The 16,561-nt window shown below is 33.7% G+C and overlaps 2 protein-coding genes across 4 annotated transcripts in view; one reads left to right on the top strand and one right to left on the bottom strand.

Moving 5' to 3' along the window:
* The window catches only part of LOC145970771 (uncharacterized), a 121,486-nt gene extending 107,338 nt beyond the window's left edge, over positions 1-14,148 (bottom strand). Inside the window, exons 1-5 of one of the 2 annotated variants that reach the window (XM_083097709.1) lie at positions 14,020-14,148; positions 13,836-13,943; positions 6,687-6,809; positions 5,062-5,500; positions 4,272-4,390 (exon numbers count right to left, since the gene is read on the bottom strand). In XM_083097709.1, the coding sequence (XP_082953835.1) occupies positions 6,714-6,809; positions 13,836-13,943; positions 14,020-14,118 (303 nt within the window). In that variant the 5' untranslated portion in view covers positions 14,119-14,148 and the 3' untranslated portion in view covers positions 4,272-4,390; positions 5,062-5,500; positions 6,687-6,713. Of the gene's footprint in view, positions 1-4,271; positions 4,391-5,061; positions 5,501-6,686; positions 6,810-9,730; positions 10,226-10,308; positions 10,535-10,598; positions 13,944-14,019 lie in introns of those variants that run through there. The other variant, XM_083097708.1, reaches the window with a different exon arrangement.
* On the top strand, positions 8,603-12,017 carry Eogt (EGF-domain O-GlcNAc transferase). 2 transcript variants are annotated; one of them, XM_083097710.1, is made up of 9 exons: positions 8,603-9,536; positions 9,821-10,027; positions 10,132-10,280; positions 10,355-10,518; positions 10,585-10,705; positions 10,792-11,146; positions 11,220-11,353; positions 11,451-11,553; positions 11,650-12,017. In XM_083097710.1, the coding sequence occupies exons 1-9, from the start codon at positions 9,363-9,365 to the stop codon at positions 11,899-11,901; spliced, it is 1,659 nt and encodes a 552-aa protein (XP_082953836.1). In that variant the 5' UTR covers positions 8,603-9,362; the 3' UTR covers positions 11,902-12,017. The 2 variants fall into 2 exon arrangements, with proteins under 2 accessions (XP_082953836.1, XP_082953837.1); XM_083097711.1 differs by having other exon boundaries at positions 9,428-9,536; positions 9,826-10,027.
* Positions 14,149-16,561: the final 2,413 nt, after the last annotated feature.

The following is a 16,561-nucleotide window of genomic DNA, read 5'->3' as shown; positions in this document are numbered from 1 at the left end:
AACAAATGTCGTTTTGATGTAAGATCCTTGGAAAATGTTTTCTCCGACATTATAGTGTAATAATTTTAAAGGAACGACTAAAATATCTAGATATAAATGCGTTGTGAATTAAAATCTTGATTAAGAGTGCGTGGATTAAAATAAACGCGTAATCTTTTCCATCTTCAGATACTTGCTGTCTCATTAATAAATTATAATTAGCTATTAAATCTGCAGTAATTACACTCCTGATAATAAGCATCTAAGAATAAGCATTTATAAATATAATATAAACTAACTGCGCTAAGAGCACATATAAAAATATGACATGCTGGCAATTTCTGTTTCGAAGGGCAAACAGCTCTGGGTCACGCCGCGTGTCCAGATCACTTTTACGAGAGGATTTAATGGATTATAGAGACGTTAGAGGAATACTCGAGACCTCCTGCCGACACGTTATATTGCTCAAATTTTTGTCAACTTTTATTGTCTTTCTCTTTCTCATTTGTTGTTGTCGTCAATAAAAATCTAAACCTCTAAAAGTCAAGTTCGGCGCAAACTCATTATTACGGTTATAATAGTTTCATAAAAACTCATTATTACGATCATAAAGTTTTCATAAATTATTAAAACACATAATTGCTATAAAATACGAAAGCAGTTAAAGCTTATTTTTTATTACAGAAAATATGTTTTTGAAATCTTTAATAATACCGTAAATATTTATTCCACAAAATAAAAAAAATTTACGCAAAATATCTTTATTTAATAAAGTTCACGAAAATTTATATGTTTCATATAAAATATATAAATTTTCGCAAACTTGATCAAATAGAGACGTTCCGTTCTATCGAAAGTGACTTGTACAGAGATCGGCGGGAGAAATTGAGCGATCACCTGAATCACGTTGTAAGTACCGTCCGTGCGATAATAATCATCCCCGAAGACCCGCCGCAACCGTCCTCGTGATTATCCTCACGAAGAGACACGTGATCCGGACGACTCCGACCGATCGAGATAACCGCGAGCTCCGAGCGACGTTATTGGCCATCTAGAGGCTGCCCGTATCTAAGCTGTACCAGCGATCCGGCGGAAAGGAAGCGACGGAGAGGGGCTTTTTTTTTGCAAACGACGACAAACTTGTCCCGCGGTGTTCACGATTCGACCTGGGCTGTGACCTCGACGTCGTAAATTTCGCGTCATAGCGGTTGTCACCGGTTCACTTTTTACGAGCGCACTGCGACGCGCATTCACGGCTCCCTCCAGACATATCCGAGTTGCCAGAGTTGTCGAAAGGACCTCTTCGACGAGAGGTCTGGTAACAATGACTTGGTACACCCTGCGCGCGATGATCCTGTCGCATGACATAGATTTTGAACGACTAAAATAACTCGTGGTTATAGTTAATCTTCTAGTTAATCTTCTAGAAATAAATTGCTCTTTTTGCGAAAGCTTTACCGAAATGTTTTAATTAAACCGATTATTTATTTAAATTTCTAAGAAGCTTTCTGACTGCATATCAAGATGAGAATATATATCTTTGCAATTAACAAGAATCTTGGAGATAAATATAATTTTGGCGAGTTACAAGATTAGGTATGTTAATTCTATATCTATGCAAGGATATATTCTGCTTTATAATATAAGATTATATTCTGTGGTTATGAAATATTTCTGAACCGCCAACGCAGATTCGTATAACGTTAACGCGATAACTGTATTTCAGAGCGGATTTATTATAGAAGCGGAATAGAAGCTACTTATCGCGAGGCTAGTTAATGCGGTGGTTGTGTTCATCGAGACGAGGCACTTTTAAGATGAAAGATATGATGAAGTTTTGATTTATAGTCGCGGCACAATCGATCGGGGAAGTGACGATAATTCGTTAGCGGATGAACCACGTCATTGATAGTGACCCGACTCACATTGTCACCCACGACGATGTTAATGCGGCCAAGCCTTCTTTCGTTTATAGCGCAGATATATGTGACTACCACGTTTCATGGTCGACATCTCATTAATATTTCAATTACTGACTCCCGTTTATGATCCCGTCCGTGCGAGGAACAGTGTCCGAGATGACATTTCTCGAAATGACAAACCAGAATATAATAAACGATTGCTTTATCATTCTTAAAGAAATTACACATTGGATTTAACAAACATAATAAAACAGTCACTTAAAATCACAACTTCTAAGCTATATAAAATAAGCTATATAAAATACAAATAATTCATATGCCACTTGTCAGTATATTAATTAAATCATAAAAAGAGTTTTGCGTTTTACTTTTATATAAAAAAAAAACATTTGCTTGCTTATTAACAATTCTCATTTTTTTTTCGTATATGCAACTTATCATGCAATTTGTGTCAGGATTGCATCAACTAACATGCATCTTTTATTTCTTTCTTCCTTGATGATAAACGTACAAGAAAACTATATTATGTTATTGAATCTTTAATTTTTATGATGGCTTCTTTAATTTAAAAATTTTTATTTTAAAATTTAACGTGTAAAAAATAAATTTGTAATTTAAAATAAATTTATTTTTGTGAAATAATTTAAAAGATAATATATTTTAGTAGAAATTATATAAAAGTTACATTATATAATGTAATTATTATATAATATTATATATGTATGTATAATTTATATATATGTGACAAATAAATTATACTTTTTTATATTTTCCGCTAATATATTCGTGATTATCAGCAAAGACGATTTCGACATTGGATGCAAGTTATTTGATGCGTACTTTCGAAAGCAGTGGATTTCGAATTAAAGGTCCTTATGGACGAAACTTTAAACTCACTGCCCCGACCCTCATGCAATATTTTAAGCTTCGCGCGTTCCTGGCATGCCCGCGACATCAGGAACCGCAATCCCGTGACCCCGTCGACACGTGGAAATAAATCGCGCGAGTCACGAAGAAAATTCGTGGAGGATCTCTCTTGGAGGCGAAGAAGAAGAACGACACGAAGAAACGTACTCCTGTCTTCGTCGGCGGATCGAGGACGACGCCGAGAGGACTGCGCATTTAATCGCTCCGCTTCGTAATTAATTGGACCCGGTAACGAGCTGCGTGCGGAGATCTACGAGGCTCGTCGATGGAATTGCAAACATTTATCATCTATTAATTAAGCGATTAGTCCGCGGCGTCGCTAACGAGGAAGTCAGCGCGGAGATGCAATTTTTTTGCCAAGACGCCATCGGGCAATTTCTGCAACGCTAATCAGACTTAAAACCGCTGGAATTCGAGCGTGCATAATTTCTAAACGTTAATAGATTTTATAATTATCGTATATTGATCTCCGAGAAAGAAACTTATTATTTCTTATCGTAAGCTAGAGAGAATCAGCAGTACGGAAATTGAAATACAGCAACCTGATTTACGTCCGCTTTTTTGATCGATTTTCTACGCTTTCCGTTTCACGCATTTTCCGCATTAACGATCCGCACATTCATGCGTTCGATTACGCTTTATTGATTTTGACAGCTATAATTACTGCAATATGTCGACGACAACAAGTGGCATCTCCGCGCGACTCGTCAAACATTGCGACGATGTTCGAAGCGAGCGTATCCCGATAGCTCGCATTTCGGTCTATCCGGAAAAGACGACATCTCGCTATACTTTATGCCTACGGATATGCATTGAAATGAGCGCGTGGGTGGCGGAGAGAAAAGACGCAGGTAGATTCGCGCGAGAATATATGTATGACGCTCTGCGTCTCGCGTAGATCGCGAGGAATTTCCCATAACTATCCCGGAACGTCGAGGAGCCGTACTTCTTTTTCCTCCGCGTGCATCCACAGAAAAGGAATTTTTATTCGTCGGCAAACTTTTTTTCGATCGCGTGGGTGACCCGGAGCGTTCCCATTTCGCAAGACATGTCGCGCTGCGGTTGCAATGTGACGCGCCGCCCCCGCGATTTTCTCCGAGATGGTGGAGGAACCCCGAGATCTACGGGGAACACATTATAGCGTTGATTTTCGCGTAGGTTGAATAACCGGCTCTTTCGGCCGTGACACATGGCGCCAAAGTGGCGGCGACGGTTGAGCATTACGCCGATGTCATGATGCTGGTATTACCGCGTATTGCGTTGCGTTTCTGCGGAAATGTTGGAACCCCCTTTATCAATCGCGATTTGCGCAAGGTTGCGTCATGAAATCAATCTGGCGCGCGATACGTCATGTGACGCGGCTTTGCGCGACGTTGAAGAAGTTTTACGACAAGCGTCGTGACTCAAACATGACGGCAATCGGTAGTTTCAATGGTCATATACCTGTATAGGTGAATAGTTCCGCTTATTTCAGGGATGTAAACCGGTTTCACTTGAGAATTGCCTGTTTCCGGTGTCTCGTGCGACGACGAAGCTTCTCCGACTTTCAAGTTTTCTGCTATCTGAAAAATAATACATTTAATCTTTAATAATTATAATTAAAATTATCATAAATTCCTTTCTAAAAAAGCTTTGTGTTATTCTACTAATTCTAAAAACCTAGTTTTTAAATAGAAACTTTTTTATAGGATTTATCTAAATGTCTTTTTCTTTGAATCTCTCTTGTTAAAATCATTTAAATAAATGAATCAAATTAATGAAATTTATAATAGTTAATATACAAATAATAAGATCCTAGAATTATTCTAAAAGACCCAAATTATAGCAGCAAAATAATTAATATTTTAAAAAATTATTATTGTATGCATTGAATTTTATATTTGATGTATATAAAAAAAAATAATAAGCAGATAAAAAAAATAAATTTGCAAATTAAGAAGAAACTGTATTAATAATTCTCTATAATAATTCTATATAAAAATTATAATTAATAACTATATTATAATTAACTATATTACTATATTATAATATTACTATATTATAATTCTCTAAAAGTAGAAACTTTTACAAGATTATAGCTTTTATATATGAAAATCTTTTTCTTCAATTTTCTCTTGTTTATAATTAATGTAAATAAAAAAATCAAATAACACGATTAATCGCTTAATTTAAATCGCACGTAAATTAATAAATAATTAATAAATAATTAATATTCAAATAATGTATTATTTACCATAGAGTTGCTCCATCGGCGCCCGATGCCTCTCCTAGGCCTCCTCCTCCTCTCAGATCGTCAGTATTCACCTTAATCGCGCGATACTTTTATCGGCACTCCCGCACTTATACGTGCGATACTTTTATCGCTATCTCCGCACTTGTACGCGCGATAGTTTGACGGCACTCCCGAATTTCGGTACGAATTACGGATCGAGATACCCGTTTTACACCAAGAATCACAAATCGAGTCAACAAGCCTCAATAAGACATCCCACTTAATTGACATCACAGAAGTGTGATAACTCGATCACAATCGTGAAATCGGAATATCAGTCTATTTGAACGCGACAACGCGAAAAACGCGGGAACGCCGATGGCATCTGCGCACGATGACGGCCCCTATGGCGCAAAAGGTCCAGGATGCCACAGATGAGCCATTAGAACTCGTGGCAAAGCTGTGCAAAAATGTGTATAATTGTTATAATCGTAGTTCGAGAGATAATACGATATACAGAGCAGCTCGTACTGTACTTCCTCGCCCCAGTATCGATTGCGACAATTATATTTTCTTTGTAAGACCTTATTATATAACTATAATTGTAATTATAATAATTGTAAAAAATGACCGTATAATCGTCGCAATCATACTTCCAGAGGTAATGCGTATATTCGTGCCGTTTCTTCTGCACTGTAAATAATGACTGTGATAAAATATATAAATAAAAACACTATTTACATGCGGTTTTGTTGTTCTTTCGGCGATACTAGCGCGATAAGATAATGCGAGTTGCTTTGTATCATTTTCTATATGATTCATAAGTTGTTCTATATGATCATAAGTTATAATAAGAGATATTAAAGTTGTTAGAAAATCCATATATATGTTAGCGAAAGAGTTAGCATCATGTAAATTCGATCACGCAATTTTTACAAATACCGAGCACAAATCATAACTTCGTATAATTGTGATTTTCACATTCTTTCGCAATAAAATTAAGTGCGCGTCAAACTTTAAAAATGCGACATAAAATGCCATGGGATAGTGATTGTAATTAATTAATTATTCATATTTTTCGAATGTCGTATAAGTGTCATTAAAAGCAAACGATAAACTAGAAAGAAAGAAGATAATTGGAAAGTCATGAGCGATACAATTATATGGCAATTTATAATTTTGTTAATTCATTATTATTCGTAACATTAATTACTCATTTATCTTTGTTTTATATGATTAATAATTCTGCATTATTATATATATAATGTAATATAATATTATATATATAGGTGTCTCTTATTTTTAAATATATATATATATATATATATATATATATATATATATATATATTTCAAATCTTAAAATATTTATAATTCTATAGTTTAGTTTTACAAGACTTAATTTTTTCTACTTATCATGTTTTATACGTTATTTATCAAGCTGTCACGGTACTTGTATTACCGCGTATTGCGTTGCGTTTTTGCGGAAATATTGGAACCCCCTTTATCAATCGCGATTTGCGCAAGATTATGTCATGAAATCAATCTGACACGCGATACGTCATGTGACGCGGCTTTGCGCGACGTTGAAAGTTTTACGTCGTGACTCAAATATGACGGCAATCGGTAGTTTCAATGGTCACATACTTGTATAGATGAATAGCTCTGCTTATCTCAGGGATGTAAACCGGTTTCACTTGAGAATTGCCTGTTTTCCGGTGTTTCGTGGTGCGACAACGAAACTTCTCCGATCTCCGAATCTTCTTCTATCTAAAAAATATGTGATATATTTATACTCTTTAATAGCTATAATTAAAATTATCATTAATATACATAATTATAAATAAATAATATAAAATAACAGTCAAATGTTAAATTATGAATTTTTTTATATTGTACATATAAATCATTTTCAACATTTTAATTTTCGATACAATTTAAATTTCCAAAGATATTTTGTTATTCCTTTATCACACATTAAAGCCTCTCCTAAAAATATTAATCTTACAATTAGATATAGAACAACAAATGACAAACTGTCAAATAATATATTTCATATCATAAAGACATCTCTTGAGAGGATAATTTGACCGCGTTGTAACTTCTCGGGGAAAAGATTTATCCGAACGACATCCACGACGACAAAGGAGATTTACAAGAAGAGAAATAAAGTTGGGCGAACTGGTATATAAATAGCGAGCACGAGGTACCGTTGCGACCGTACCTCGGGTTGAGGGTCGGGGTGATGCGATCGTGATCGATGTAGATCGTTCTTTCGATCTATCTGCGGCAATCCGTGCTTGGGCAGGCCGCTGAGCCCCCACCAGTCTATCGGCTAATCTACATATACCGGTAAACTACGTGCTTTTGCACACAGACATGGCAACAGATCCTCGTGCACATGCACGTGAATAAGTTATACATATATAAATATACATAACGTTCGTGTAACGGCGAGATCTCGAGTCACGTTATGGCAGGTTGATGCCGAAGATATCGACGCTATTGTCCCGCGATATCTCGCATCGATTAGCATTGATTTGTAGATCATCGTGATTGACCCGCGGGACTAGCGGCCAATGCCGATTTACTCGGATACGAGAGATAGAGGTGATCTTCCGTTTCGCGAACAATCATGGGTAATCAGCTGGTCAGTCGCCCGCGGTGAGAAAAGATCGAGATCGCTCGATCCCACGTAGAAACCTCACGCATAGGACACGTCATGGTCGGATATTTCAATAGTTGAGCACTGTGTGCACTCCATTTAAATATTTAAGACTCTCTTGTTTAATGCGCACAAAATATCAAACGTCAACAGCTGACTGTCAGAATCTGACTCGGTCACGTCTCTCGAGAGAAGAATCGAACTGGCTCTTCCTGTATAAGACGAAATCGTTGTTGACGTATCTCGCAGGGATTAGCATAAGATGCGTTCGATAGATTCGGGCCTTGCTTTACGTAAGAGCATGATGAGTAACGGGAACCGTCATTCGTTATTGATGCTAGACGATATATATCAAATAATCTTTACATTGCGAAATAATTCCTTGCACAGCCATTTTATGCTTATATTCTAAAGACAAGGGATTGTTATTTCTCTGTACATGAATTTGAAATCATAACCTTCGCGCGCGCATACACAAGATAAGCGTTATAACAATTTATTTATAGGATAAAGCTTACCTCCCAAGATTTTCACAATTATTACTTCCTCGCTACTTTATATACACAACATTTTTACGTTTCTTTTACAAATTACAGGTGAAAATTGCAAATAAATCAGACTTTCACTACGCGCACTAACGTTTTACAGCAAATTCAAATAGACACACAAGCGCCCTCACTCGATGCGCTTTCAGTATTTTTCGTGCTTGATCGGTATTGAAGAGCAGAAAACTGAGAAAGGATTACAGATACTCATCTTATCTACTATATCTTTTATTGATCATATATCGATAGTAGGTAAACATTTCATTTTCCTATTTTGCCAACGTTTTCTAAATATATGCTACCTTTTGCAACCCATATAATGGAAAGAAACCCATAGATGGACCCAATTCACAGTTCAAAATGCTTTCCCAAGCAACACAAAGCCTACAATGCGTTACGATTCAAAGATCCGAGTCTCCAGACGGTGGAGGTTACGTGATTCGAGTGGTAGGAGCTGCTCGAAGGTGCATTATTCGATGGTTTATTCCAAAGCGGGGTCACTTCATATTTCAAAAACAAACAATTTGAGTGAATTAGTGATAATAAATAAATCATCTTTGTCAGTGACAGTTTGTGCGCAGCCATATTGCAAATATGATGTTAAACAGCTGATCACACGTGACAGATAATTAGATGCTCAAAATATTTCTCTTGCTCTTCTGTCTATAAAAGAAATATATTTTGATACTAAAAACATTTAATAAATTTGTCTATGAGATTATTTCAATATTTTTACTTGCTTCGTATCAGAAGAATTAATATATCTATTAATAATTCTATTAATAAATCTATTAATAATTAATATATCATCGTGTATTAAATGTCTATTATTTGAAATATAAAAAATATCCAAGGCGAGCCAGTGTAATATCTATGATGTAACTCGCATCTCGCGTATCGCATTTTCAGCGTCGCCTCTCACCGTTTTTTCACGAGTCCTACGCGCGTATGTATACGTACCGCTGATACACGTGGTTGTGTGTATGACAGGTCATAGTAGGTAGGTGAAGTCATACACCCACCTTCACAGGTGGTCCGTTTTTCATTATCGCCGTGCGCTTCGCCGCGTGTTGCTCTATCCGCTTCGTCCCAGTAGCCTTTTTACACGAGATCATGAGGACGTTGTTCGCGGTTCATCCTGTGTCGCTGGCGTTCGTATTCACGGTCACTGCCATTGGCGGCAATTACACAGATATCAATCTACCACACGCGCACATCAAGTATTATTTTAACTCCTTTCTCACGGTAGCAGAAAAATGCCGCAACGACGCAGCTTGTCCGTATAAGGTAAGGCTCATATTTAATTCCTCGATATATACGCTTCTCCCCTCTCTTCGTATGATATACTTAAATATATGATATAAAACTGCCAAAAAATTTTATTTTTCTATCAATTTCGAGAATGATTTTATCGAGATTTCAAATACGTATTATAATATCGGATATTGCCTCATATTTTCATTCATAAAAAATTTCTCAGATTGTTCTTACACAATTATATTTTAATTTCTTATATTTAAATTACTTATACTTAATGAAAAAGAATGTATTAATTTGACAATATACTCCAGAACAGTCTCGACACAAAAGCCTGTTGGGGCTACGAAGAAGACTGCAAAATGGAAAATTCTTTTTCCATCCCACACTGTCCAGGAGATCACAAGGGATGGGTCGCTACAAAAAAAGCTCAATTAGATACATATTACGCACAAGGTGATTTCGGATACGTGCGCGATCAGAGGAGAGAGATGATGCTATTATGCGAGCCATTATTTGTGGTGAGCTCATTGAATCATAATATAAGTCTGACATCACACATATGCATGGAATATAAAAAGATAATCAAATCAATATCTTGATCAAATTCTGCAATTTTTTTCAGGACGACTCGTCCTTAGAATGTTCGGAGCATATGAGGTTCTGCAGAGCGAGAAACGTGATGCTAAATTTCACGGATTTGTTGAATCGCAAGGAACCTATACGATATAAAATGGACGTTTTACGAGAAGGTCAAATTGGCGGCTATTGCACGTAAGAAAATATCAGCGAAATAGATCACCTGTGCGAGAAATTGGAAAGTATCTAACTCTCTCTTCTGCGATCAGGCTGAACGAAAAAAGAATGCAAGAAAATGCAGATCATATCAGCCCATTGCAATCTTGGGGACCAGAATTGCGAAATTTTCGAAAACTGCACCGCCGGCCAATCATTCACGGCGACTGCGAGATTGTCATTGAAAAACCGACCTTTATTATGAAGATAGATGCCAGTAAGTTTTAGGACATCTGCAAAAAAATTCTGCCAAATAAATTATTCATATTCGTCGTTTTTTTAGTCTTAAATATGTACCATCATTTTTGCGACTTCTTCAATTTGTACGCATCATTGCACGTGAATCTCTCGCACCCATCCGTCTTCGACACAGATAATCATATCATGATATGGGAAAGTTATAGGTACATAAAACGTAGCACAAAATTGCAGCACAAGTATAAAATAAACATTATGAACCGTTAGATATTGATGTATGTTTTGCTTTCAGTTACCGCTCGGCGTTCCAAGATACTTTCGAAGCATTCACAAGAAATCCATTGTGGGATCTAAAAACATTTAAAGGCAAAACAGTATGTTTCAAGAATCTGGTGTTTCCTTTATTGCCGCGAATGATTTTTGGGCTGTACTACAACACACCACTTATTTATGGCTGTGAAAAATCCGGATTGTTCAAAGCTTTTAGCGATCATGTATTACATCGACTTCGAATACCTCTTCATCAAAGAAAAGATCGAAAAATTCGCATTACATTATTGAGTAGAGATACTCAGTATAGGAAAATATTAAATGAAAATGAATTGTTAAAAGCTTTGAAAGAGAACCCGGAGTATAAAGTCAAAAAGGTAAAATTTCAATAGATTTAATATTTTTAATATTCTATTTATCATTTGTCATACAACTGACTCATTCTTGTAGGTAGTATACAATAAAAATCTATCATTCAGAAAGCAGTTGGAAATCACTAGAAATTCTGACATTTTTATTGGCATTCATGGTGCCGGATTAACGCATCTAATGTTTCTACCAGATTGGGCGGCACTGTTCGAAATGTAAGATTTTTAATACTTGTAAGAACTTTAAATATTTTTAAAAATTGTAAAATACTATGGTAGAACATTATGCTATATGTATTCCAACTGTTTTCAGATATAACTGCGAAGATCCTAATTGTTACAAGGACCTTGCGCGACTGAGAGGCGTGAAATATTTTACGTGGGAAGATACATCAAAATTAATACAACAGGATCCAGTATGTCTAAATACATTTTTTTACTGAATTTTAATATTTAAAAAAATATGACAAAATATTTAATAAAACTTAATAATAATATTAAAAAATTTACAGGGAACGCATCCCGATGGCGGAGCTCATGCTAAATTTACAAACTATAGCTTCGATGTTAAAGAATTCCTGAGAATTGTCTCGCTTGCAAGAAATCACGTAAAACACCATAACGCTTTTAACAAATTTATCAACAATTTTCACAATGAAAATGGCACTAAGACGATGGAGAATAAAGAATCGGCACAGCCTTCTAATGCAAAAGAATCGATTAGATTGCAAAAATCTAATATATTTTACAAAGATGAACTGTGAACAAAATTTAGGTATTAAATTTAAAAAATTTAGACACGTTAATAAAACGGATTGAGCAGTGTAATCTGAAATGCAGTAAACAATTTGTATTAAATAAATTTTTTTACTTATTTTTATATTAATGTACATTTTAATAAATAAATGATGTGATTTTCTCGATATGTCTGAGTTGCATTTGGCAGTATTTTCTTTTAATTGCTAATTCTTAATTATAAAGTTTATGTAATATCTACATAATATTTAGTTATATGTCAATCTTTGGCCATATAAGAAATCACATAATTTATAATAAAAAATTGTTCTCTATACATGTTTAAGTACATATGTAATCATCATTAGCAATATGAAAACAAACATTTAAAAGAATAATACTTTCAATATAATTATCAAAAAATCGATTTTAAAGGTTGGAAATTCATAAAAATTGGCTTATTATAGTTTTTGCATACATTTCACAATTTAACTGGTATTTGTAATCTGTAAAGTATCAATGTAGAAAATATACTTATAGCCATGTAAATAATTAATATTAATATAGTTAGCAACTGTTTTACATATAATGTGCACATTAACATATTGACAAGACCAGTCAAAACATTACTAAGAAGGAAGAAAAATAGGCCATTATAATTTACAGCATCACAAATTTCCAAAGATCTTTTAACTACACATTCTGTATTTTCTTTCCTCTCACTCTCAACATTTTTCTTTAAATTTAATCGCGAATTTTTACTTAATTTTTTTGTTTTGTTTTCATTGCATGGTTCACTTGCTGCATAATTAGTTATATCTAGTAGAATCTCTACATATAATAACAAATTAAGCAGTGTAGTTGTCAAAGTCAATATCCATATACAATATCCAACATTGACTAGTCTTCTTGAAACCTTTGAATATGAATTGCATAATACCAATGCGATATAAGCTAGTACAGATATCAAATATAATTTAATACATAACAACATGGACTCGTTATAGCTTGCTTCAAATTTAAGACCACATAGTTTTACAGAAATCTTCATGTTCGATTTTGTATGTGAATTTTGATACGTGGAATGGATTAATCTTCCAACAGCTACACCAATGAAATACAGACCTACGTAACCAGGTACAGAAACTAAGCCCTCTCGATTGGCAGAGAAAAAATCATCTCTCGGAGCATCTCCTAAAACCCATGTACTTAAACCTTTTGTAGTCATAATATACTCGTGCATACCCAATATCCAAGCACCTGAGAATAGCGAATACTTGGAGCTAATCGTACTGGTAATCATACTAGTGAACAACTTAACAACAGCTAAAGTTATAAAAAAATTCCAATGAACGCCATATTCGGTGACATGCTTCTGATATCCCGTTAACTCGACTGCTACAAAACGCCCAAAGCCTAACACTAAGAGAGGTATACAGCTTCGGAAACAATTTTTTATATTTTTCACTAGGGTCTCCTGAAATCCTGCTTGACGAGAAGTGGAAAAGTCTCGAGCTTCTGGTGCAACCAAAGCATTGGCTAATATAAACAGCCCGACACCCGTGTCCATTAAACTATATCCATACACTTCTGTTTTGGCAAACTTTCGCGGAAAGATTCGAAAGTCGACTGCCAATATACAAATCGCAGTTATAATATTAGTTAACGCGCGAAAGTTAGTTATGAAGGGTCTTTTACCGGTAACCGGTCGCACATCCAACTTAGAAAGTTGAATGCTCTTATTTCCTAACAGCCACATATTCAGTGTAGAGATAAATATCATTACTATGCATACGCTAATGATGTATTCTGACAGGACGGTACAGCACAAGATAGTCGGGATGACAATCAGTACGAATTCAACGACGATTGTCACATTCCTGTCGATATATTTCCTAAGAACTCCCAGAGTCGTTGTTGTCAACAAGATGCCACAAACGTTCGGTAAAAGCGTGAAAATTACCTCTTGCCATGTCGAGCCTTCGTGACTAGAAACAAACGCTTCTTGTTCAAGCCGATATCCCTCCTTCGACGCCATCGTCATAGAAACGTTGAGTCTCTCAGGCGTTCTCTACGAACGTTCCAATGCAAAATAATTTTATGCAATTGATATAAGAAGGCATGCTTGACGAAGGCGACAAACTTACAGTTGCGGACGATCTTTCCGTTAAATCATAATCGCTCGGAGATTTTCGTTTCACGACGAATAAACACGCCAAGTGCTGTGTAAATATGCATAGTAACATAGAGAAGACTGAGAGATGTCATGGCCTGCTTTTAGGTGATCCCTGAAAGCGATACTCCCTCTATGGACATTGAAAACGTCGACATGAACTACAAAGCCAATGTCCATAAATGTTCTCAGAGGGTAATATATAATGTGTACAATTTCTGGTTTTGTTCCGTGCTATGTGCACGAAATGCCGGTAGCACCAGCTGTATAACAAGATATTTATATATGTAAATTGATAGTAAATAAACTATTCAATCGCGAAAGATACTGTAATATTCAAAGATGAAATAAATATTTTTCTATATTCATTGTCATATTTATATCTTTTTATTTACAAAACACAAAATGCCTGCTGTGGGATAAAAACATTTTTAACCGTATTCTATAAATCTTCTTAATTAGTAGTAAACTGATCTTTGATATTTATCAATCATTTTTTTAATTATTTAAAAATTTAATTATTAATACATGTATAGAATTTGTCAAATTAATCACTGATTCTTCTGAAGTTTTTATAATTAAGTCTCGAAAAATATAGATGTTGCAAAATATTTTAAGCCTCTTCTTTTATATAAAATATAAAGAATTCATATGTTCCATTCTAATATAGCTAACATTATTTATATATTTTTATTATAATTTTCATACCAGCATAATACTTTTATGCTTAATACTTTATATAATACAATGTATTAAATTATAAAATTTAATATATTTACAAAATAGTATTACTATTAATAAATAGATTGTATGCATACTGTCTTTTAGTTTCTAATCATTTCCAATCACTATGCATTTCTATCCAATATATTCTCTTCTTCGAGTTCTTGGATTATTGTATTCCTTTGTGTTACAGCATAAAAATTACCATCACTTGTCATGCTTATTCCTTCCAGGTATAGATATTCAAATTACTGTAGTCGCCTTTTTCTATTTTCTCGATTATTGTCTCTTTTTCTTTCATTTTATTTAAAAATATTAATATAATTAATATAACAAATATTTATATAATCTTGGTATCTCTCTTAGTCTTCCCCTTCGACCTGTCCGGCATGGGTGATCCTATCAGTAACTACGATCGGTATTCATAATTCACTTTTATATTTAAGATCATACTTAAAATTATCTTAAATATAAGAAAAGTCTATACGAATATCGGCGTATGTTACCGCCGGCATAGCTCTCAGGTTCATTAGAGTACTCAAACCTCCTCATCCAGCAAATGCCTTCGTTAAGATGGAGATACCATCGAGAAGGAAAAATTTTTTATTTTCTTTCAATACAGAATTTAACACAAAAGTTAATGTAAAATATAATATAATTTGAAATGTAATACAAAATAATTTATAACATGGAAAAATTTATTACACGAAAATGTCCAAAATATATGTATAATATTTTATATTATAAAATTTACTAAAAATTTTTACATAGTCCAGACAAGATTAGCGATGATTAATCCCTAAGATTATTGAAATTTTAATATATTTTCCTTAGCATTAAAGGAATATTGAAAAAATCTTAATGATCACCTAATAGCCCTAAAAATCCTGTTTTTTTTTTTTTTTTTACGTGGGGAAAATGCTCCTTATGCACACCCCGGCGGGACCTATTTAGCGGTCCCATCGGGGTAGTGTTGGGCTCTCCCCGCCGCCATTTTAACGGCGGGGCCTACCAATTAAAAACCCCACGTGCCTTTCCTTAATCTTCCAACGAGCCCCCAGAACCGTGTGCATAAGGAGCATTATATGGGATAGCCCTAACAAACTACTATTCTACTTCTTAAAAGGAATATTAATAAAATTTTAATGATTTATTTCATTTTAATTCTTTAATTTATACAGTTTAATAATAAAACATTATATTTTCATTATAAAAATAATATATAATACATATAATAAAATTTCTATTTATATATATATACAATATATATTCACAAATATCTAAAAAAAATAATTTTTTTAATATCTTCAATATTAAACTTTAATAATATAAGCTATTTAGATAAATTTATATAAATATAATTAATGAAATACAATTAATGAAATTACTTTTATAATAGATATAAATATATAAATTTTATAACAATTATTATTTAAATTAAAACTTTAAATACATAAATATATATATAAGTATATAAATATTTAAATTTTATATAAAAATTATTATTTCAATTAAAACCTTAAATATATACATAAATACATAAATATATGTATATATAAGTATATAAATATATAAATTTTATAAAAATTATTATTTAAATTAAAACATTAAATATATAAATAAATAAATATATAAATATATAAATATATAAATTTTCTAAAAATTATTATTTAAAAATATTATTTAAATTAAAACCTTTTGTAAATTTTAATAATAAATCCTTTTCTAATAATAAATTCTACTCATTCTTTATCTATTTTAAATCTTTCAATTCCTACATTTAAAAATGACTT

Source organism: Camponotus vicinus, unplaced genomic scaffold, assembly GCF_025532165.1.
Source record: "Camponotus vicinus isolate PSW18456_S1 unplaced genomic scaffold, iyCamVici1.0 SCAF_4, whole genome shotgun sequence".
NCBI classification, from domain to species: domain Eukaryota; kingdom Metazoa; phylum Arthropoda; class Insecta; order Hymenoptera; family Formicidae; genus Camponotus; species Camponotus vicinus.
Note: the sequence above shows the minus strand (reverse complement) of the source record. Positions and strands in the feature narration are given on the sequence as shown.